At 37.3% G+C, this 25,036-nt stretch overlaps 3 protein-coding genes across 3 annotated transcripts in view; 1 reads left to right on the top strand and 2 right to left on the bottom strand.

Annotated features, from left to right (window-relative positions):
- Nucleotides 1-14,904, bottom strand: part of LOC120343543 (uncharacterized) — a 218,506-nt gene extending 203,602 nt beyond the window's left edge. Inside the window, exon 1 of the mRNA XM_078111289.1 lies at nt 14,886-14,904. The gene's annotated coding sequence lies outside the window, so the exon portion shown is untranslated. The remainder of the gene's footprint in view (nt 1-14,885) is intronic.
- LOC120343165 (uncharacterized) overlaps nt 1-25,036 on the bottom strand; it is a 176,039-nt gene that overhangs the window by 53,720 nt on the left and 97,283 nt on the right. The gene's annotated exons all lie outside the window — the stretch shown is intronic.
- On the top strand, nt 7,080-10,543 carry LOC120343544 (uncharacterized). The gene is made up of 2 exons (XM_039412751.2): nt 7,080-7,697; nt 9,276-10,543. Exons 1-2 carry the CDS (start codon nt 7,687-7,689, stop codon nt 9,814-9,816), a joined length of 552 nt encoding a protein of 183 aa, XP_039268685.2. The 5' UTR covers nt 7,080-7,686; the 3' UTR covers nt 9,817-10,543.

Below are 25,036 nucleotides of genomic sequence, written 5' to 3'. Positions count from 1 at the left end.
ATTTTTAGTTCTTTATTAATGCTATGGTAATTACTTATTGTATTTGCTGTGGCAATACTTATATTCTATAGTTCTTTATCAATGCTATAATACTTACTTACTTATTGTATTTGATGTAGTATTTTTACCTATATTCTTTAGTTCTTTATTAATGGTATAATACTTACTTATGCACACATTCTTAACTACTTTAGCTGCACAAAAGTGCGACCTGTGTATAACATTATCTGATGATATGATAAAGATTGAATATAAAGTAGTTTTTATGCATAGCGAGGAAGGATTACAGAGTACCGAAATGTGTGAAGTGACGAATTTAACGACAAAGGTTTGGAATCACCGTTTTAAGGAAAAGTTCATACCGGTAACCAGAAAATAGGCCGTGGTTCGACACATGATTAAGCCATCTTGTAGGCTTTCCCCTCCTTTGGAATAAATTTGAAAATCCCGTCTTATTATGCAATTGAATTTTGCAATTTTTTTTTATATCTAGCGATACCCGAATCTCATAAATGAGTAATGAACAAACAACGCTTGTATGTGTTTGATGTCAATACCTTCTTTGGAATTGCGCAGTGTTGTATTTATTTAACTGCTATGTCAATAATATACAAACGATATATTATGTAGAGGAAACAGGGACAAAATAAGAGGGTACCAGTGTCGAAAAGGTTCGAGTCTCTCTTTCTCGATTCGATTATAACTCGCGCCATCATTTATGAAAAACTCACATTGGTTCAAGTCATCTGAATGAAGAAACTCTTTACGGTTTTTGACTTAGTTTAGAGCAGGGGTGGGGCAAGTTTTTCGGACGAGGGGCCAAAAATTTTGCCCACCTAGACTGACGGGCCATGTAAGTGTGACGTAAAAAGTAACATTTTATGAGCAATATTTACAGTATTATAAAAGCAAAAATTGAAAACAATAAGGCTCGTGCCAAACAAGAAATTTCTTGAGCTATTTTTAGCTAAAACATCAAAATTTGATTTTAGTTTGGTTGTGGCAGCATCAGGCGGGCCAGATTGAATTACCCAACCGGTCGGATTTGGCCCGCGGGCCCTAGTTTGCCCATGTCAGGTTTAGAGACTTCAAGGAACACTGGTTGCAAAGGTAAAAAAAGGTTGAAAGAGTCTTTGTAAGTTTTAGCGTGAGCACGATGTGTCCATGATAAAGAATAGGTGGTGGACATTCAATAGACCGGTTTAAATATAGATCGGTTGAACTGAAGTACATTTTGAACGTCAAGCCAATAAAAACCAAGCTTGGCTACATAGTTACAAGTACATTTTCACTACGATAACAGTCAGAGATCGAAGTTGTTTGTCAAGGGTCTCAAACACTGCAATGTCAGCAAAGGCTCAACCAAACAGAATGGCATAATTATGCGCCATAGTAGGCTACCCCTTGTCATTAAAAGGTGATCTCGTTTGTACTGATCAGTTGCGGATGTCTGGATTGCCAAAAGTTCATTCGTATAAAACGATTACTCCTGCAGTATTGCGAACCAAGATGGCGGGCACCGGAACGTATAGTTTGTGTACCAGGTTAGGGTTAGGGCATAATTTCAGGTACAAGTTTTACGGGAGTCACTTGGCTAGTTCATAGAACTAAAATGAGGAAAATTAGGATAAAATTATGGCATAACCCTAATCTGGTCCACATACTACGTTCCGGTGTCCGCCATCCTGGTTCGCATACTACAAGAGTACCAAACAAATATTTGGTTAATTATTCCAACAACTCGACGAGAGGCCGTAGAATAATATTATTTTGATCAAGGAAGTGGAATTATCATCTAGCGATTCCCCATAGTCTGTGAATCCGTGTGGTTCCATGCGCACAAGCCCATGTGGGCTGGGCATTTCGAATCGAATAGTAAACTATTCGAATCGGTTCAGATCAAAATTTAGAATCGCCGCCATCTTGTTTTTTTCTATTCGGCCAATGATGGAGGTGACTTCCTCATTTTTTTTCATTGAAGCCATATTTTTTTAACGCAACTCAGATATATAACTATTTTTTGTATTGAGTTATTGATAAAACGTATTTCTCATTGTGTGTGACGCTCAGCAATCTGTCTAAGTGATGTATTTTATGTTGTCAGTAATTCATTTGTTGACAGGACCAATTACAATAAACAAAAAGTCGCATACAATTATATATCTCCCAAGTATTCGAGATTTGATTCGAAAATAATATTCGACTCGATTCTGAAATCATCAGGTATTCGAAAATGCCCATCCCTAGCGCAAAGACGACCTCAAAGCCAGCTGGTTCATTGAGGAAAGCCTGGTTATATTACCTCCCATCAACATCCTCCGGATAGAGCTGCGCAACAAGATTGGAAGTATTTTAATACTCTGAATTTCATATTTATTCTTGTGGAGAAGAAAGCCTATAAGACAGCTCAATCATATGACGAATCACGGTCTCTCGTCCGTCTACTAATCTATGTCGGGTATGGTAATAGTTAATCAGTTACCGTTTCTGATAAATAGTCTTTAACATATGTAAACCAGGGATTCACAGGCGCGGGATTATGATTACCAAAAATGTTTTTCATCCTTTTGTTTGCGAAAAGCTTATGACGAAGTTTAATTTTATAGTATGTGGAAGCGTAAGGAATCAAGAATAAGGGTTCGCCCATCAGATGTTCGATACACTCAGGATTTCATTCTTCCATATTTTCGAAACGGAGATACAATACAAGATATTGCCAGAAAAATTTCACAAGGGAAACTGAACGTTTATATGATTCCACCTATAAAAGTTATAGAAATGGATGATAAATTTTGGTCACTGGACAACAGGAGACTTCACTTGTTAAAATTACTTGAAAAGCAAAATTTCTTGAGCCAAATAGAGGTTCGTCTTGTGGACAAATCTCGATTGTCAGCCGACAAGTTTACAACGAAGAACAATGGGACCAGCATAAGAATTCGTAAAGGGTCAAAAAGTTTGGCAGCCAGGCGTGTTAACCATGGTAAAACTTCTCAAAACCCCAAACAACCAAATATACTCGTTAACCATTCCGAAACTTCAGGAACCTCGAATCATCCAAATATATTACCAACAGACGATGTAGTCATGCCCTGGTTACAATCAGAAATCCGTACGACCGAAGCAGAAAGAGTCATCATAAACTATTCACCAGGGTATGTAGAAACAGTACCTATTGTGTGCGGGTATCCCGTGTCTAATAGGGCTACTAGTTCAGTTCCTTTTGTAAAAAATCCAGTGTCTTCTACGTCATCTCGCGGATCGAATTGGTTGCATGATTTGTTCCTATTTGTCATCAATTGGTCGATAAAGAATATCTAACATACATTTGCAATCTTTTAGTACTAGCAAACTGTTAAACATTTAATGGGGCACATCAGCTTCGGAATTTCGACTTCAGCTCCTAGCTTTTAAAGCAGTGGTTCTTGACATTTGCGAGCCTGTCGAACCCCTACGTTACTCTGGGAGCTTTTATCGAACCCCAAACCACCTTTAATGGACAGTGTACGAATTTGTTTGAAAAAGGGAAACATAAATTGCAGCAAGAGGACGACTACACATAGTTACCCGAACAGACCTCGTTCTTGTTGACATATTTTACAAAAAAAAACTTGGGATTGTTTCGGTCATACTTGGAACCACCACGATCATTGTGGTGTAACCTTAGATACCGATGCACCGTGATGAAATAGCATTTGTTGTGGCACAAGAGCGTCCGAAGCAGGTGACTTCATGTCAGAAAAAAAATGTGCGACGAGACAGGAGAAACACTATCAAGGCAAAAATTGCACATTTGGAAATCCAAAAGCTAACATTTTATCAGAGGACCTTCGTTGAACCCCTGGAACACCGAACCCCAAAGGTTCTATCGAACCCAGGTTAAGAAACACTGTTTTAAGGGAAACGTTGGAATGGACTGGACCGAAGTTTTAACTATAGAAATAGAGGGCAACGTTTCCCAATGGAACTCAACCCCAGGAGCCCCAGAGAGTAATTTTGTCGTTCTTGGGGAAGGACTTGGAATTGTATTTGCTGTAGTATTATTTATATTCTATAGTTCTTTATTAATGCTATAATACTTACTTACTCATTGTATTTGCTGTAGTATTGCTTATATTTTTAGTTCATTATTGATACTATGATACTTACTTACTTATTGTATTTGCTGTAGTGTCACCTAGTCGTTGGTGTCACTTATATGTTGAGTTCTTTATTAATGCTATAATACTTACTATGCACGCATCATTACCTATTTTAGATGCACAAAAGCAGGAGTGTGACCTGTGTATAACACTATATGAAGATGCATTAAAGATTGAATATAAAGTAGTTTTTATGCATACTGAGGGAGGATTGAAGAGTACTAAAATGGGTGGAGGGATGATTTCAACGACAAAGGTTGGTAACCAATGGCGTAGAGCCGTAGACTATATTTTTTTTATAGACTGTTAGGCAAAGTCAACTTGATATGTTTTGACTTCTTTAGACAAAGACAATTGTACTTTGATTATCATCATGAAAAATCTTGATTTTCCTTTCCGGAGCATTCAAAATTCTAATACGAGATTTTAAAAATGCGACCTCCATTCCGACTCACAGCTTTGTATGAAGGTATTCTCGATTCTCAATTTAAAAACGTTCTTATAAGTCATTTGTTTAGCTCAGGGTTTTCCAAACTGTGGTTCGTGATGACTGCACTGGGGGTCCATTGCTGTTAGAAAAGATAATTATAACTTTATTGTCTTTTGAAACGACCTACATATGTGTGAGTGTCACAATTTTGCTTGTCACAAATTGCTTCGAGGATTGATTAAATGTGCAGTGAAAAGCAACATCATCCATCACATCAGTGTCGTTTGTGTTGGTGTGTTGAGAAAGAAATATTATCCTTAGTCGTTGGCTAGGCACAGAAATTGATATGGCTTAAGAAGGTGGTCCGTCAAAAATGAAATTCACAAACGGGGGTCCGTGGCCCCAGAAGTTTGGGAAACCCGGTTTAGCTTGTGTCTTCTCCAAATTATGTGTCCTTTATTCATTCAATCAATTCCAGCAAAGCTAACAAATTTTAATCCAATGGAGCAATAAATCTCCAACGCCAGCGTTTACCAAATGTAAGAGCGCCGTGAGTCTTTTCCATGATAGTTTGGCGCCGCACGAACAAAAAGTTTAGAAAGCACTGTATTTTAAAAGAAAGATAAATAGTTAGTACGTAGAACCCTAATCGATGGCGCTCCAGAAGTATGTGTACCAATATAGAGGTAATATGGTTGTGTGAAGGGACTGAAGCATGTGGACAGGGGGTATATTCACTTGGCTAACACAGAAAGTCCCCGAACTCGTAATAGAACTAAAATAAGGAAAATCGGGAAAAAATTATGGCCTAATTCAAACCCGGTACACACACTACGGGAGTACCCAATCGATAGTAATCGCTATTACGTATAAGAAAATGCAATTGGATTTTACGTTTTTTTTTACGTCTAGCGATTGCCCGCTTCCTGTAAATGAGTAACGAACAAGCAACGCTCGTGCGCGTGCAATATCGATATCTTTACTCGAATCACCTTCATTGTAGTTGGTATTGGCAAACTTGTAAGATCATTGGGACCGACAGCCAGGCGATATATAGCTTTGGGTGAATATAATTCCAAATTTCCGAAGATTAGCATAATTTGAGGCTCCGTTCAGATAATTTGCATCAGTATCATCATGACAAGTAATTTCTCTTGTTAGCATTTTATGTAACAACAGTTATTAAGTAAACACGTATTGCGCTATGTTGATTTATTGTAACTGTGAATATTATTACAGCAAACCACACTTTATGTAGGTGAGTGAGAAGAGACAGTAGTGGAATTTGGAGCGGTTTGCATGGGTTACGCTTAAACCTGTTATTGGAATATCTTTATGATGGATCTTTTATACAAAGACCCGGCCAAAAAACACCCCCGCCATCGCTCAAAATAAAAAAAAAAATTAATAGTAATTATCTAGTTAGGTTCAATTCAAGAGTCTTGCTGCACACAAAATCGTAGTGTCTGTAATTTCTTAGAGGGCAGCGAGACTTTTGAATTGAATAGAATAGTCATTTCCACTCTTGCTATAGCATCCTTGCGTTATACGCATACGGATCCACCTGCGCAAAGGCATAGAGCAAGGAAAGGTGGTTAGTTTCACGTAATCCCAACTGTTATTACTTATCGATCTTAAGATCGGTAAGTATGTTGATAGGTATTTGTCTGTTTGTTTGTTTATTTGTCTGTTATATACACGCGATATCACACGAAAGCGAGGATGAATCCGCTCCAAATTTTACATATGCATTCATCATATCTCGGATCAGAAGCCTATTGATTTTGGATGAATTAAGATGTTTAATTAGCGAGTTATTAATTAATTAGAGATGGGACACGCGGTGTCACTATAGAGTCACGAATCGAAACTGCAGTTTTGATCGATAAGTCTTCGGTCTCCGACGGATATTCTCATTATTGTTTTAGACGTTAGACGACCGCAGCAAATGTCCAACGTGCACCAAAGCCTACGACTAGTGTTATAACTGACGTTTAAAAGTCATAAAACGGATTTATGTAAAATGTGTTATGTTAATTTAGCGTAGGAGTATGGGGTTGCCAAGCTTGGGGAGATTCTTGGATTTTATGTACAAAGCCCTCGCCTAAAAAACACCCCCGCCAGCGCTCGAAATAAGATAAGAGAATTAGTAATTATCCAGTTAGGCCAGGGATGGGCAAATTACGGCCCGCGGGCCGGATCCGGCCCACCGGAGTATTTCATCCGGCCCACTTGTGTCCTGAAATTACGACTATAGTTTTTATCGATATAAATTTCTGTTGGAAATATCAATCAAAATAACGAATCGTCGACTAAAATAAATTCCGTAATCCAGCGGTTCCCAAAGGGTGCGCCGAGAGTTTCCAAGTCCAAGGGAAAATCAGGCAGAGATATAAAAGAAGATTTTACCTCTTGCCTTAATTCCTTGGGCCTACATGTTTACAAACAAAGGCATTACACACTGGGGATCACAAAATTTAGTTTTATTTAAAAAGAGCATTTTTCTCCCTGTAAGTATGCGGTTATGTTTTTCCTGATAATTTGGTTCAAAACGAACCTGATATACCTCAAATTCACCCATCCGAATTATTGTTCCGAGGTATGAAGATTAACAAAATAAAAACAGATTTCTGACGTATGCAAACCTATAAACGGTCTTAGAAACAGCACAAACAGCTTCCGGCCTACTAGACGCGTTCAGTAGGCTACATTAGTCCCATTGATCATTTTATCACTTGGTACACTAATGTTACGCTGATTTTTTGTGAATGGACTGTTTTCATTCATAGTTTCATATTGAGCCTCCGGCCCAGTAAGCAAGTCTATTATCTGGATCCGGCCCACTCAGAAAAGTAATTGCCCACCCCTGAGTTAGGGAGAGGGATAAGAATGCAGATCGCGCTGAAAAATCAAATTTTCAAATCATTCCAAACAGAATCCTGAATGAATAATTACTAATTTCTCATCATTAAAATTGCATTGGTGATTAGTGACTACATTTGTGATTCCACTCGACACTGGAGGCGCCAGAAAAAGGTTGATATTTGATTTAACATGAGAGATAGAAGACTACATGGGTGTATTTGAATATAGAATTATTAAACTGAAGTTTCGATGCTTGTCCGGTAAGAAAAGGCTGATTATTTTGGTCTCCAACCTCTTCAATCTTCATTAGATTGGTCTTTTTCGAATGTGGCTTTACAGTGCAGGCATCTAAGATGCGCAGCCAATGTAATGCAGAACTAGGTTAGGATTTATTACCCCAATAATTATCCAGGGGTGAGGAAAGCCGATAAGACGCCCTAGTAATATTGCGAATCACGGCTTCTCGTCCGATTACCATTCCATGTCGGGTATGGAATTAGTTAGCTAGTTATTTGTTTCAGATGCTTTGACTCTATGATATGTCAATTAAATATTCAAAAGTATAGCAATAACTAGAGATGTACCGATGTATCGGTATCGGCAATATCGGCCATTTTTTCGGTATCGGCCATGTATTGGTATCGGTTGGATTAAGGCCGATATATTTACTATTTTGATATGGTCCAGAATGTTCTAAAAGATAAGTTGAAATACTACTTCTTAATTTATTTTTCGTCCAGAGAGATCGTGAGCTATGAGTCATACATGTCCCCACCCCTTCGAGAGAATAGGATTCACGTGTTTTTAGCTATTTATCAGCTAAACTAGCTCAACTAATTTGGCTGTTTTCGCTGTCAAATTTTTATATTGACATTTTTAATATTACATTGTAATTATGAAGAAATATATCAACACAGCACATAACAAAAAGCAACTAGGCGCCGAGTTTTAAACCATATACAGTGGAATTGAAGTCCTTGTTAACGCCACATGCACTTTGGTCACGGCTATAAATTCTGACTGTTAGTCGTCTAGTACGAGTGTCATTTAGTCCGTCGACATCGATAAACTAAATTCCGACACAATTATCCCTCTACGCAGGTATTAATTTTGTTTAACTACACAATTTCTGTATAAATATATTGACATGACCGCCTAGAGCCCTAGACTGTCTCTAGGGTATGATAGCAATTGTAAAATATTATAAAATAGTAAAAGTAAAAAAAACATCCTCGACAGTTATAGGTAGGCCTTCTTTTTGTCGGTGCTGATTGATATTCTTTCATGTCGGCTTTGATTTATTGCGCGACGATTATGATCAACCACAAAATAAAATATTTGTAAAATGCTTTTAATTTGAACGTAGGACGGCGGCGCTAGAATGTGCGGGTGATATTCGATATTCTTTTAAACACGAATAACGATATTCGAATGTCGCGATATTAACATTGACTTCGACTTGGACATCCCGGCTTATGAGTTTTCTAATTGAACACTGAGATTACTAGCGTCACTGTACAATGCATCTTAATCAGCATCTGGATACCAAACATCAATTTCATATTGTGTGATATATCTCGTTTTTCGATCTGAAATAATGTGTACTATGAACAACGCTCAAAGATCGTTGTTTTAACCCTTCTGCCCTACACAGCACACCTAATTAAGTGATAATTACATAGTATCGGTATCGGAATATCGGTAATATCGACATTTTTGTAGCATCGGCGTATCGGTATCGGTATCGGTGACAAAAGTGGTATCGGTACATCTCTAGCAATACCCATGAAATGTCTTACTTTATTTCGAAAAACCTATGACTAAGCTTAACATTATAGTAGGCTTATGTGGAAGCGTAAGGAATCAAGGATATGGGTTCGCCCATCAGATGTTCGATACACCCAGGATTCCATTCTTCCATATTTCCAAGACGGAGATACAATAATGGATGTTGCCAGAAAAATTGCACAGAAGAAATTGAACGTTGATGATATACCACTTATGAAAATCGTTAAAAAGGATGATAAATTTTGGTCACTGGATAACAGAAGATTATATTTGTTCAAATTACTTCAAACGAATAATTTATTGGATTTAGTCGAAGCTCGTCATGTGGATATATCTCGATTGACCGAAGAAAAGTTTACAACAAAGAATAATGGGAAAAGCGCTAGACTTCGTAGGGGAATAGGTAACTCGATGGCCAAACATGCTGCTCCTCAAGTTACACCAGAATCCATTGTATACAAAGAAAGCTCCCCTACTCCATCTCGCGGATCGTATTGGTTGTATTATTGTTTCATGCTATTGATAGCATTTGTTTGTTTATGCCTAATTATGTTCATATTAGGTTCAGTTGAAAATGCAAGGAGGAAATAAAATTTTTGTAAATAAATACGATTAACTGTGACTAAATGCAATTAACTTATTGATATAAGTATTTTTCTTTGTTTTTTTTGTTCTACACTCCGCTGGGCGCTGGGTATAATGGCAAGTTTTTTAGGCATGTAGGGTTAGTGGATGTTGTTTCTTATGACTCCACGAGTGTCGAGACTGGGCTTCCTCTCAACTATCAGCTTTTTTAATAATAACGAGATTGTTTGATTGTGTAATATACTCTTTAGTTAATAGATGCAATGATAAAAAAACATAAAATAGCGATAAAAACTGTAGAGAGAGTACATAAGGATAGTTACCGTGTATTTAATATTTTTCACCTCGTATTGTTAATAGTGCATGTTATCAGCCTGGAACAAGGTCGTTGCCCTTTATGATATATTTCCCTCGCTCAGTATTGCTAGTCTTCATCGTTTTTTGTTAGTTAGAAATTTAGTTTCATCACATATACTTGTGTTAAGGTTTTAAGTGTATCTTTACAATATACAAACATTTGACATTCAATATACTGTGTTCAGATCGGAGTTACACTCTATTAAACGTGTGTCATTCCATCAAAACGTGAGTGAACGTGCACATAGGATCGTCTCTCCTATAAAACACTCAACTTCAAATATCATTGAGGCAGGTTCGTGCGGTTGAGCTGTGTGCTGTCCGAGACGCTCAAGTCGAGTGTTAATCACGAAAACGCTCCAAAATAAGACCATCAACCAACGGCCCACACCTATGTATCGCTATAGTTATTTTTACTTATGATCGCATAAACAGGAACAGTGGAAATCTGGTTGTAATCGTCATTTGAATTGCCTCTCACGTTGACATTGGTAAACTACGGCTCGTAGGCCGAATCGATGTGCCAACCGCCGAGCTTATGACCTATCTTCAAAAATAGGAGTATCTACCTTACGAGGGCCTTATTTAAAAAGCGTTCCATTCAAATGTCTACAAACAAGAATTAGATTGTTATTACATGCGAGAGAGCTACGTTTTTAAATTTGAAGTTAAGTCTTTTTGATATTCCCGTAGTATGTGTAACAGGTTAGGGTTATGACATAATTTTATTCCGATTTTCTATATTTTAGTTTTATTACGAGTTCGGGGACTGTTTGTGTTAGCCACGTGAATATACCCCCTGTCCATATGCTTCTGTACCCTTTACACAACTTGATGTAAAGTAGGCAAATGACATTTGTTACCTCCATACAGTGATGAGCTGTAGCCGGAACGCACCGGAACGGCGTTCCGGTTGTTAGACATTTTACTGCATTTGCGTTCCGGTTGTTGAAATAAAATTATGTCATAGAAAGTCTGGTTCTAGTACATCTTGTAAACTTACCTATTAACTTGCGTTTTTTACGCCATAATTCTTTTTACATTACAGCAGACAAATATTTAGTGCACAGCAATAACGTTTAATGGATGTTTCGCCGAGCTTTGACCCCGTGAGATTTCATCCTATACCTTTTTAATAAACACATTCGAATTGAATTGGTATAAATATACTTGTAAATTTAAACAGACATATACCAGATACTTTCTTTATATTTCATTGTAGTCCTTCGGCTCTATCTTAGGACAGACAAAAATTTGTGGTAGCGTCCGCGTCGTGTTGTAAACATATATTACATTTTCACGAATTAGCTGCGTTCCGGTTGTTACGATTTTCCCAGCTCATCACTGCCTCCATATTGGTGTACTCACACACTTCTGGAGTGCCGACTTTATTTATATTATATATATGTATATCTATCACGGAGTTAATAATTGTTCTAGCATAACACCATCTTAGTTTGGTGTCATTTTGATAAGAAGCTGATTGTAGTTACTGTGAAATACAAATTAATTGTACAATATTTTTAAAAGTAAAAAAACACGTTTTAAAATACAGTGCGTAAGACAGTGCTTCCAAAATTTTTGTGCGTGCGGCGCCAACCATCATGAAAAAGACTCACGGCACACTTACCTTTGAAGATTGAATGCCTCGTTGAATTAAAATTTGGTATTTTTTAGAATTGATTAATTAAATGTATAAATAACACATGATTCGGAGGAGACACAAGCTAAACAAATGACTTATAAGAACGTTTTCGCATTGAGAATCGAGAATACTTTAATACAAAGCTGTGAGACGGAGTGAGGAGCGCAAAATCTCGTAGTCAGGAATTAAAATTTAAAATTCTCCTGAAAAAAATCGAGACTTTTCATGATGATAATCAAATTAAAATTGTCTAGACTCTAGGGCAGGGGTCGGGAACCTTTTTGGTCAAGAGAGCCATAAAAGGTACATTTTCAATTGCATTTCCAAGCGAGAGCCATATATAGCATTTCTTCATTTAATCAGGCTCACATGCAGCACAAGTTGAAATCTACGTTACTCCTCACCCTTCTTTCGTTCAGGCATCTCCGCAGTATTTTACTATCTAGCTTTGCTAGTCCGATCTAAATATGACAAATACTGTAACCGGCACGTACGAACGGACGGAAAGCTTTTCTTAATTGCTTCGCAACTTCATCGCTCTGTGATGTCACAATATATTTTTCAGAATCCTCTAGTTTTGTCACAATGCCTATCTGGTAATTCCCTTACATAACATAGACACGTGCCGGGCGCGCGTTCTCAAACGTATTGGCAAATTTGGCTATAAAAGAGTTTGAAATCTCGCAACAAGAGTAATCTTAGCCTTAGAATCTTAGATTTCTCTGGGAGCCATATGCCGTCACCAAAAGAGCCATATATGGCTCGCGAGCCATGGGTTCCCGACCCCTGCTCTAGAACACTGGTTTTCAACCAGTGGGCCATGGCCCACAAAAAGATTTTGCGGTAAGCCACAGAACTAATAAAAATTGCTAGTATTATGTCATATTAGGTAATTTTGATTGTAGCAGGTATCAATGACGATGCTGTTTTCTGCTACTGAGTGGTAATTCTCATTCAAATTATTAAAGCGAAAGTGTTCATTTTTGCAGGAAGATCTTGATTTTTCTTGTAGTTTTCCCCTTGCATTAAAAAGTTAATGGGCCACAAGAATTTTTGGGCAACAAAAATGGGCCACGAAAGAAAAAAGGTTGAGAACCACTGGTCTAACGAAGTCAACAAAATACCAAGTTGACTAAGCCTAAAAAAGACTAGTCAGTGGTTCCCAAACTTGTCGTTAAATTAATCCCTCCGCACATTTTGATACTCTATAATCCTCCCTCAGTTTGCATAAAAACTACTTCATCTTCAATCTTTAATGCATCTTCATATAGTGTTATACACAAGTCGTTTTTGCGCTGCTAAAGTAGTTAATAATGTAAGTATTATAGCATTAAGAAAGAAATAAAAATATAAGTAATACTACAGCAAGTACAATTCCAAAATCCCTCCGCAAGAACGACAAAAATACTCCGCGACTGGGAAACGTTGCCTTGAAAGCCCGAAGCTGGTATCGAAATTCCGATCGATAACCGGAGATGATCAATTTGAGTCGGGGGTGAATTTTCCGAGACTTCGTGACCCCGTCGCGAGCATGTTGGAAGTCGATGAACTAAGTCAGGGTGGTCCAAGGTTGTCGGCTCCGCGGGCCACAAAAATATTTTTGCATTGTTCGCGGGCCACAATAGTGCCAAGAATAGGTAAACAGTGCAATACAAAACAAACACTTTTATTGTGCAATCACATAGTTATCAGGCATAGCCATTCTAGGCTAATAGAATCCGCATTGGATTTTTAGTTTTCTATGATGTCTATATCGGTAGCATATTCCCGACCAAAAAGTTAGTAAGCCAGATAACAATTTAGACTGCCAAGCACATCATTCAACTTCGCTAGTTTCCCCAGCTAACCATAACACTATTTAATTCAGTGATATTAGTGATGACAATATATCAAAAGATTTTTCTGATTAATTTTATGACGAAACAACACGAAATGCGATTTTTCGATTACTCTCCGAATGTGACGCGGGCCACAAATAATGAAGCGGCGGGCCTGTGTTTGGACCACTCTGAACTAAGTTATACCGTAACAGTTAGCGGGGAAGATTGCTATATATGGTAGAGAAAATTGCCTTTTATACATCTTAAAACGGGATTTTCCCCCGGGTACGTCTCTGAGCGAAGGGTGCATCATTACGCCGTATTCTGGTAAAGAACTCAATCTGATGTGCCCCATTAAATGTTTAATTACTAGTTTGCTTGTACTAAAAGTTTGTGTTAGATCTGTGTTAGATATTCTTTATCGACCAATTGATAACAAATAGGAAGAAAATCATGCAACTAATTCAATCCGCGAGATGGAGTAGAAAAGCCTTCTGATTTTTCTGAGGAAGTTTCTGATCCACTACGATCTCTGAAGTAGCTATACTCGCACACATCAGGTATTGTTGTTAAATACACTAATGACTCTTTCTGATTCGTTTGTACAAATTCCTGATCGCAGCCGATGTATGACATCATCTTCTACCAATATATTAGATTGTTTCGGGTTTTCTGAAGTTTTAGAATGGTATTACGGCCGGTCGCCAAATTGTCTGATCCTTTACGAACTCTGCTGATGTCCATATACCCGAGCACTTCATTTCTAGTTTTCAAACATCCCGATGACTGGTTTCTGATGATTCTTTTTGCTTCACTTGAACGAATTTCTGATCGTAACCTAGGTATGACTACATCGCCTGTTACCAATATATTTGGTTGTTTCGGGTTTTCTGAAGTTCCGCCATGGTTAACACGCCTGGCCATCAAATTGTCTGATCCTCTTCGAACTCCGATGCCGGTATTAGCATGGTAAGCTAGTGGTCGCAGCCTACGCATGACATTAATCATTGCCAGTATATTCTGTTGTTTTGGGTTTTCAGTAGTTTTACCATAATTAACACGCCTGGTCGTCAAATTGTCCGATCCTTTACGAACTCTTATGCTAATTCCTTCATTCTTTGTTGTCACTTTTCTTCTGGTTATCGAGATTTATCCACAAGACGAATTCTACTTGACTCAAAAAAATTTGCTTGCTGCACACTAACACAAATATATTTGTGTATGTATCAACTGACCGACGTAAGACGTCAGACAAGTGCAGTTTTAAGTATTTTGTGGCGTGTGAAGCTGCCGCAAAACCATGGCAGGATTTCCAAACCATGGCTGCTGACTTTCTAGCTGCCACAAACCAATGGCGTGCGGCGGCATGTAGGCTGTAACGGCAGGACTGTCCCCTGATGGTGACAAACTTTGGGTAAGTTGGAACATTGTCCTTATGATAGATTTGTGATTAGATTCCAGGTTTAAGTAGATATAATTCCGTATAGATATAGAATATAAAATCTGGTACATGACTTTGTGAACATACGGGTAATAGCGCCTTAAAAGCTTGGCAAGAGACGCCGCGGTTCGTTCGTGGCAGAAGCCGCCATGAGGTGGTAATAACTACGTCTATCTTTAGGCATACACAATGCAACCACAATGTAATAACAATGTTTGAAATTGCGCACCTTGTATATATTTCTAATTTTTAATGAGGAATTTCACTAAATTATCTGGAAACAAGGTTTTGACCAGTCGTTTTTAGCCACGGTTCCGCCAACACAATCCGCGGCGCTCCAGAAGTATGTGTACCAATATGGAGGTAAGTTAACTAATTTTGTTCGCCTATTTTACATCAAGTTGTGTGAAGGGACTGAAACCTATGGGCAGGGGATATATTAACTTGGCTAACCCAGACACCGACTTGTAATTGAACCAAAATGAGAAAAATAAGAATGAAATTTTGGCCTAACCCAAACCTGGTACACACACTACGGGAGTACACAATAAATTGCACAGGCATTCCCGAACCGGGAAGATCCCGGCCCCTTTCAAACTTCACCATCCCTTACATAGCATTGGTTGCGCATTAAAAACTGAATCTGGTATGTTCCATTCAATGGTTTCTATTTTCTCTCGTAATGATAATTCACCAATCTAAGTTATTTTCTGTATTAACCAATTAATACCAGACATGAACATATCATGCAACCAATTCGATTCGCGAGATCGAGTAAATGAGTCTTGATCATTGCCATTGAGAGAAACTCTTGGTTGGTTTCTCGTTTTCGATCCACGAGGTGGAGTAAAGCAGTTTTGATCATCGGACGTGCCGCAATTGTGAGACACTCTTGGTTGGTTTCTGGTTTTTGTCTCACCGATTTCCAATATATTTGAATGATCTCTAAAAGGTTTGAATGTTTCAGAATGGTCAACACGCCTGGTCGTCAAATTTTCCGATCCCCTACGAACTCTTATGCTAATTCCATCGTTCTTTGTTGTGAACTTTTCGGCAGGCAATCGAGATTTGTCCACAAGACGAACTTTTACTTGGCTCAAAAAATTATGCTTTTCAAGTAATTTTAGCAAATGAAGTCTTCTGTTGTCCAGTGACCAAAATTTTTCATTCATTTGTACGATTCTTATAGGCGGTATATTTTTAACGTTCAGTTCCCCTTGTAAAGTTTTTCTCGCAACATCTTGTATTGTATCTCCGTTTTGAAAATACGGAAGAATGGAATCCTGGGTGTATCGAACATCTGATGGACGAACCCATATCCTTGTTTCTTTACGTTCCGTCATTTCTAGTCGTTATATTATCATGATAAATTATGAAAGGACTTTTACTAGTCGGCGAGTTTTGCTTTCCAAACTGAAAACGGATAATCCTACTTCCATTCTCCTTAGGTTTGCGCGATCATACTTTAGCAATTATTTACGATATTGGATAATCAAAAACATACTTTAAAATGGTATTATGACGTAACATTTCAGTAAAATGCTGCCATTCTTTGGTCTTATGGGCTATTCCAAGTGACACTACGGGACAATTCCAGGAATTTTGCATGTTGTTAGATTCAATATATTTTTCACATTTTCAGCTACATGTTTTGTTTCATTGTCCAATCAGTTGCTTTATTGAATATGTAAAAAATTGCACAAAAGTTACACCCAACCTTACTTGGTAGATAAAAAAAAATATAGTAAAATATAGCGTGACACTACAGGACGGCAAATCCACCATGCACTAACAGTACGTTGTGTTGTGCTGTAAATTTTCGCGATGGTACAGTAGGAGCCCATAATATTTTCTGGTGCAGTAGCTGAACTACCCCTCTATGTGTTGCTCAAGTTACTTAATGTAACACTGTAAATCCATGCCAATAATGTGCATATTGTATGTGACACTACAGGACGTGACACTACAGGACATTTTTCCACTTCGGAATAGCGGCATCTATCATCTCTTAAAATTCTGGTAATAAATCGTTAAATGGGTGAAGAAATGTTCTACAGCACTGCAAACATTTAAACTTTATTAACTTAAATCCAGTGCGTCAATTCCATATGAAATAACTGTACCACACAATCAAACACTTTGTGTCAGGAATCATCACAAAATATGTCAATTATACCAAAATTTATACATTTCAGGCCATTTTTTAAAAACCATCAAAAACCTGGGTGAAATTTTAAATTGTTCAATGAAATGAATGCAGTTCAATAAAATTCCAATGTCTTTTGATATTAAAAGTAAAAAAAAAATAATTTCACTACACTTTTTAAAAAATTGATGGAATTCAACTTTTGCTTGGAATGGCCCTTATATGGACGTTTCCTCGATCTTTGGGAACTATTTTTTGATTGTTGTAACAAACTAACTAAAGCACCTCAGAAGACACAATAACGACTACGTTATTTTATTTACAACTAAGTATTTTGATTTTCTATCTTTCCGTCGATGGTCGAGGTGAATTCCCCCCTTTTTTTTTTTATTGAAGCCATATTTTTATAACGCCATACTGATTTATGACTATTTTTTCAGTGAGTTATTGATAAAACGTAATTCTTATTGTGTGTGAACGCTCAGTAATCTGTCTGAGTGATGTATTCTAAGTTTTCCGTAATTCATTTGTTGACAGGAACAATTACAATAAAAAAAGTCGCTTAGGATTATATATTTCCAAGTATTCGAGATTCGAAAAAATATTCGATTCTGAAATCACCAGATATTCGAAAGTGCCCATCCTTATTTGAAACACAACTAAAAACTGACGAAAAATACGCAAAACCGAGCCAATGTTTACAACCATGCCTGTATATTTATTTGCCTGGGCGAAAGAAAGTGTTTAAACGACTGCACAAATTGCAATTGATACGTCATTGTTAACTTAGTGCTGATTGGCCATTGAAACAGAAATTAACAAGGAAATCGATTCTCGGGGAAACATCCATTGATTGTCACTTCCTCGTTATGATCATTAATATATACGGTTGATGGTTTTGCCCAAAAGCGACCAATTTTGTCACGAATCCAACTTTATCTGCTACTCTAAGCATTTTTGTTAAGTTTTATAGCTAACTCAATCCGCAATATACAAGGTAACAAAAACATATATTTGATGATTACTTGTGAAAAATGATGATATTTGCATTTCTTTATTGGTTAGAGATTGCGATTCCATCCACGTATAGTTTGAATGAAACATACTTTCGCCTCCTTACATATCATTAGTAGCTTATTGTTTGCCAGTTATTTTTGAGGTGATTTATCATGATTTTTTCTTCCAACACATTAATGGGTTTTCATCAAAATGCAAACTAACGAATAGCATTCGAATTCGCAAAATGAGGTATTGTTTACAACCACGACTGCTGATGACAGTAGCGTGATTTTGTTACTTTTCGTGTTATTGCGGGCCAGATGAAAGGACGCCGTAGTTTGGTGACCCCTGGTCTAATTGAAATTGTAATTGAGCGAAAATTTTAGCAAATTACATTTGCAATTACACAGAATGAAAATTCCTCAATTACATGAAAAACTGTAATTAGTTACATCAATTACAATTGATCCAACTCTGATACTAACTAACGTGCAAAGGGGCAGCTTCAGCTACACCTCTGCGGTTAGTAACTTGTAATAGCAGCAACTGAACTCTCTGTGTGATATCACAGGCCCTAAGCTCTGTGACATCACAATGGGCAGACTGTTCGAAACATAAAGTGAACAATCAGTGTCGCCGGCAGTGATTGCGAAGCAGACAAATGTGTACTTGCAAATTTAAGCACTCAATATTTGTATTATCAAATATTATCCATATAACAGACTTCTTTTGCGGACCCACCGAAAGTGCTCAACGGACTCCAAAAGGTCTGTGGACTCCACTTTGGGAAGCACTGGCGAGCTTCATCAACACTGGACTGAATTTACAATACCGAGATCAAGGATTTTTTTGCTATGAGAAGACAGAAATGTAACTTCTAAAATCGCCTATTTAGTGTGTATTTTTATTATTCAAGTTGACAGCAATAATGTCAACAATTTGATCTGCAAATCATGGACTCCTTGCTGTAGCGGTTGTAGCAAAGGATGATATAACTGCGCAGATTTACTGGAACCGAATTGCAGTTGTGAATGAGTGAAAACATGAACTCCTGAAAATGGAATCTTAATATTCGTGTGTCTGTTACGCATCCATTTTTGCCAAGAAATTTAGTCCAATGACATTGCTTTACAAGTACATTCATTACCACCTCATATGCTTACCAGAGTTGGATCAATTGGAATTGATGTAATAAATTACAGTTTTTCATGTAATTGTAATGTAATGAAGGCATTTTTATTCTGTGTAATTGTATCTGTAATTTGCTAAAATTTTGGCTCAATTACACTAAATCTTAGTATTTTGAAAATGGATGAACATCAAACAAACTCGAAACCAGTGTTGAACCACTTCCTACACCATTGTCAGAGTTTTTTAAATCTTTTAGCAGCACTGAGGCATGCTGTAACAACTGCAAAAGGAAACTTAAATTCTCAACCAAGGCTTCTTCAAACTTGATCACGCACTTGAAGAGTGTTCTCCCCATCTATATTCTAAATACATAAACTTCAAAAGAAAACAACAGGAAAACACGATGAAGGCTAAGTTTGATCATAGCCAACCACCTATCAAGTCATTTTTTCAAACTTCTTCTTTCCAGCGATGGAATAAGATTTAAAAAAGAAAAGACCAAAAATATCAGAAAGCGAAGTAGATAGCTATTTGCGGGAAGAAATTTCGCAATTTGATGAATACCCATAAATGTATTGGAAGAAGAAACCAAAGAATTTCCCACGATTGCTTCTTTAGCCAAGGATTATTTGTAATTAACAGCAACATCAGTCCCGTCAGAAAGAGTTTTTTCAATTGCGATAACTTTCATTCGGCAAAAAGATATTTTATTGGGATGAAAAACTTTTTGCAGCCTAATCTTCAAAGTGCAATCCACCAGTTTTTGAGCAACTGAAAATGTAAATACGAACCAAAATGTTATAGTTGTAAATGTAATTTGATATTTTTTGCATGGAGTAATTGTAACTGTAATGTAATTGAAATATTTAATGGAGTAATTGTAATTGAACTGAATTAATGTAATTGATCCAACTCTGATGCTTATATTCGTTTAACCTTTTTTGTTAGGTTTAAATACCCCCCCCCCTACCCTACCCCCATTCAGAGCTTATTTACTCCGAATCACCATCAGCTGATCTGGTAGCCAGAGTTTTTTGTACAAAAGTACCACATTCCCAGCCTACCGCCCTTCCGCATATTAAGATGATGCTCTCTGTCCAAAGAAAACCGCCAAGCGTTAGGAATGAGTATTTACATATTTATCCCCGAGGAGAGGAAAGTCGATAAAACGGCTTAATCATATGGCGAACCATGGCCTCTCGTCTGGTTGGTGGTTACCATTCCATGTCAGGTATGGGATTATTTAGCCAGTTTATTATCGTAGGCATGGACCTGATGGTGGAGGAAGCCATTGTAATAATATCTCTACCCTTGATTTCTATACCGGAGTGTAGAATATTATCAGAATAAAACTCGTTGTTTCAGAGTACTGTGTTTACTTCATCAATCAGAAAAACGTTATACATGTTATACACTGGGGGCAGGCCAGAGCAAGATAATAATGGTATGAAAGGTCATGAACTTAGGCACTGAATTAATATAACATAATATATGCAATATCACTACATCCCCCTTTTTCCCAAATCAAGCCATAACTTGCAATACACTTAAATGTTCAAGAAATAACACTCAAAAGGAATTATTAAACATTCAATTAATGCTGGTATCTTTGAGGAACTTTGACTGTTCTTCCAGACCGTGTTATTGTCGGTTCTTGCTTGATCGGGGTCTGGGCTGGAATTTTTAAACTTCCCTCAGACTGATTACTGCTGTGTGGCTTATCAGCAATCTCTTGTTTGTTGGTCGAGTTTGAACGTTCTTTAGTATTTGATGGTTTAGGTGAGGTCCATTTGAATACATTCTCCTCTCTTTCCATCAAAGGTGTTGCTGGTGTATTGTTCTCAACATTGGTTGTGCTCGAAGATTCCACATATGGTGAAGCTGGCAAGCTTTCACGCAAATGAATTCTGTTGCGTTTCAGCTGATTTCCATTGCTCATTTCGATGTTGTATGAACGATCATTCTTCTTTGAAATCACTTTTGCAGGAATCCACATATCTTTTGCTTTATCAAGCACTCTCACATCTTGTCCATTGTGAAAAGGCGGTAAATTTTTTGTGTGTTGATCAGCATATTGCTTTTGTACATCGGTATTATGTTTCACTCTGTCTTTGTAAATTTGTGGAACAGTATTGTCTGAATGACAAGGCAATAATGTAGAAATTCCTCTTCCAAACAGAAGTTCTGCTGGGCTTGGTAATACATTGTCAATCGGTGTTGCACGGACATTTAAAAGTGCTGCATCTATATCTCCTCCGGATTTGATACACTTTTTCATAATGGGTTTAATATATCGAATTTGTCGTTCGATAAAACCATTGCTCTGTGGGTGTCTAGCTGTACTGGTTGTATGAGTAATTCCCCACGCTTCACAAAATTTATCATATTTGCTTAAAAAACACGGTCCATTGTCTGTCACAATCTCTCTCACAGTTCCAAACATGGACAATATTTCTTTGGTTTTGGAAACCACATATTCTGCTGTCATTGAATTTAATTCTTTTACAACAGGGTACCTGCTGTAGTAATCAGAAATTATCAAGAAGTTTCTACCTTGGATTTCGAACAAGTCCGAACCAAGCTTGACCCATGGATGTGATGGTCGTTCGTGCATGATCATTGGTTCTTTTGTTTGCTGTGGTTGTAGTTCTTGACAATATTCACATGACTTGCAAATATTTTCAATATCTTTATATATTCTTGGCCAATATACGCAATCTCGTGCAAGTCTACGAGTTTTCTCAATACCTTGATGACCATGGTGCAATTGTTGCAAAATTGACAATCGGATAGGTTCTGGAATAAGTACTTGCTTACCCTTAAATATAATACCATTTTCAATGGCTAATTCATCTCTGAAGTTCCAAAAGTCTCTTAATGCACTTGGTACTTCTTTTATCTCATCAGGCCATCCTTCATAAATCATCTGACATAAGGATTTTAAAACAGGATCACAAAGAGTTTCTTCTCGGATCTGAGCTTGCTTGTTAAATGAAAAATTCAACATATCAATTTCCACATTTAAAGATTCGCATATGATACTCTCTATTCTGCTGTCAAGTTCAATATCATCACTTTTTTTAGTGTTTGGCAACCTTGATAGCGTATCTGCAAGTATCATCTCTTTACCTGGACGATATTTTACCACAAAATCATATCCTTGGATTTTCGTTATCATCCTTTGCAGTCTTGGTGGTGCAGAATGAATTGGCTTTTTAAAAATCATTTCCAATGGCTTATGGTCAGTTATTACAGTAAAATCTTTGCCATAAAGATAGTGGTGAAATCTCTGGATACCATGAACCACTGCTAAGCATTCTCGTTCAATATTGCTGTAATTAGATTGAGTATTTGACAGGGATTTACTTGCAAATGCTACAGCTCCATGCTTCTGTACAAGTGCTGCTCCAAGTCCTCTCATGGATCCATCAGTTTCCAAATTCACTGGCAATTTTGGATCATAGTATTGCAATCCAAAGTTCGACGCGACCATTTCTTTTACTTCATCAAATACTTTTTGATGATCTCTATCCCATTGAAATGAAATATCTTTCTTCAATAAGTCTCTGAGTATTGCAGATTTCTCAGATAAATTCGGCAAATGACATGCCAGAAATGTTGCCATTCCCATGAATTTTTGTAGCTCTTGTTTATCTCGTGGAGTTGGCATTTCTATAATGTCCTCTACTTTTTTAGGATCTGAAAACACTCCTTTATCGGTGTATATTCTTCCGAAAAATGAAATTTTGTTTGTTTTGACCACACATTTTTGTGAATTCAACATCAGACCTTCTTTTCGTGCCACTTCCATGAAGTGCGCTAATCGTTTGTCATGTTCGGCCACAGTTGAACCGTGAATAACAATATCATCAGATATTCCAACACATCCTTCACATTGTTCAATTATTGCATCCATTCTTTTCTGGAATAAATCTTGGCTTACATTCAAACCAAATGGTAGTCGAAGAAAGCAAAATCGTCCACACATAGTTCTAAATGTTGTTAATTTTTGTGAAGTAGGTGCAAGTTTGATGCTCCAGTATCCAGCTTTTGCATCCAGTTTTGTGAAATATTTGGATTTTGTGAATTCAGGAGTAACTTCCTCTATTGTTGGAATTTTGTGTGGAAATCTTTTTAAAGCCTGGTTAAGCTTTCTGGGGTCTAAACACATTCTAAGACTTCCATCTTGTTTCACTGCATAAGTGAGTGATGAACACCAGTCTGTGTACTGGGTGACTTTTCTGATGATTCCCATCTTTTCCATTTTATCAAGTTCTGCTTTTATTTTGTCACGCAGATGTATTGGCACTCTTCTTGGAGGATCAATAAATGGTTCAGCATCTTTTTTTAAATGCAATTTTTCTTCCCCATGGAAACATCCAATTTTATCAAAGCAATCAGGATACACTAGCTTCAAATCTTCAACTGTGTTAATTTTTGTCTGCATCAGCATATTTTTGCTCGATGGTTTCTGCATATTATTTCCGCAGATATCAAATTTGGTATCCTTTATGTTCGATTTAATTTGATCAATATTTAGTCTCACAAGATCGAACATCTTGCATGTTGGAAGGCCTAATATTGCTGGTCCTGATACATCAACAACATAGAATTTTTGTTTTCTATAAGCGTCTTGCTTTGCTTTTCTGATTTTCAGTAGTATCGACCCATGGCACTTTATGTTTGCGCCAGAATATCCCGAAAGTTTCACCTTTGGTTCTGGTGTCAAAACTTGTTTGGTAGGACGTGTTCCAAACATTCGTTTATATACTCTCATAGGCAAAGTATTTCCACCAGCGCCTGTATCAACTTTCAATCTCAGCGGCCCTTCAACATATGGGTTATCATACAGAAGTTGCATTGTTGTATATGCTTCATTTGAATTCAATTTTTCAAAGGATAAATCACTTATTTTGATGTGACTGAATTGATTTGTTTGGCAATCATCATTGTTGTCATCATTGCACTGCAATTTTAATTCGTCTTGTTTATTTTTGTAATCTCGCTTCCAGCGTTGTTTTGACGACTTCTGGTAGTGATGACTTACACTTTTATTTTTGTTATGTTTAACAAATCGATTTGTATGCTGTGATTTATTGCGGCACATTTTCTTCCAATGGCCTTTTTTTCCACATGCATTACATATGTCATTATAAGCAGGGCAATCCCGTGGTTGATGCTTTAATCCACAGCGAAAGCAACCTTTCGACCCAAACCTTATTCTGTCCAATCTAGTTTCTGACGTCCCCATTCTTGAGATTGATGTTTGAGATGATTGTACAGCTTCGTATTCTCTTCCTTTTTCAAGAACATCTTTAATCGAATGACCTTTAGGTTTAGACAATAATTCCTTGCGAAAATCATTTATTGGCGTCGACAATATTATTAATTCTATCAGGCGTTCATTTAATTCATCAACTGAGAATTCACACCTAGAAGCTTTGTCCCGCATTCTTGTTATAAATTCGGTTATAGTTTCCTCCGGCTTTTGACGTAGTTGTGCAAATTCTAATCTGTGCACACGATAGCTTATTTTGACAGTGGCGTCAACCTGGCTTTCAAGAAGGTTCCAGATTTCATCTGGATTTTTTCTGTCTTCTTCAGTGAGTCCAGAATTTAGCACACGTCTCATTCCTTCGTCTCCTATAGCAATACATATTTTTACAGCTTTTTTGGCATTTGATGTG

This window comes from Styela clava, chromosome 3, assembly GCF_964204865.1.
Source record: "Styela clava chromosome 3, kaStyClav1.hap1.2, whole genome shotgun sequence".
Lineage (NCBI taxonomy): Eukaryota > Metazoa > Chordata > Ascidiacea > Stolidobranchia > Styelidae > Styela > Styela clava.
Note: the sequence above shows the minus strand (reverse complement) of the source record. Positions and strands in the feature narration are given on the sequence as shown.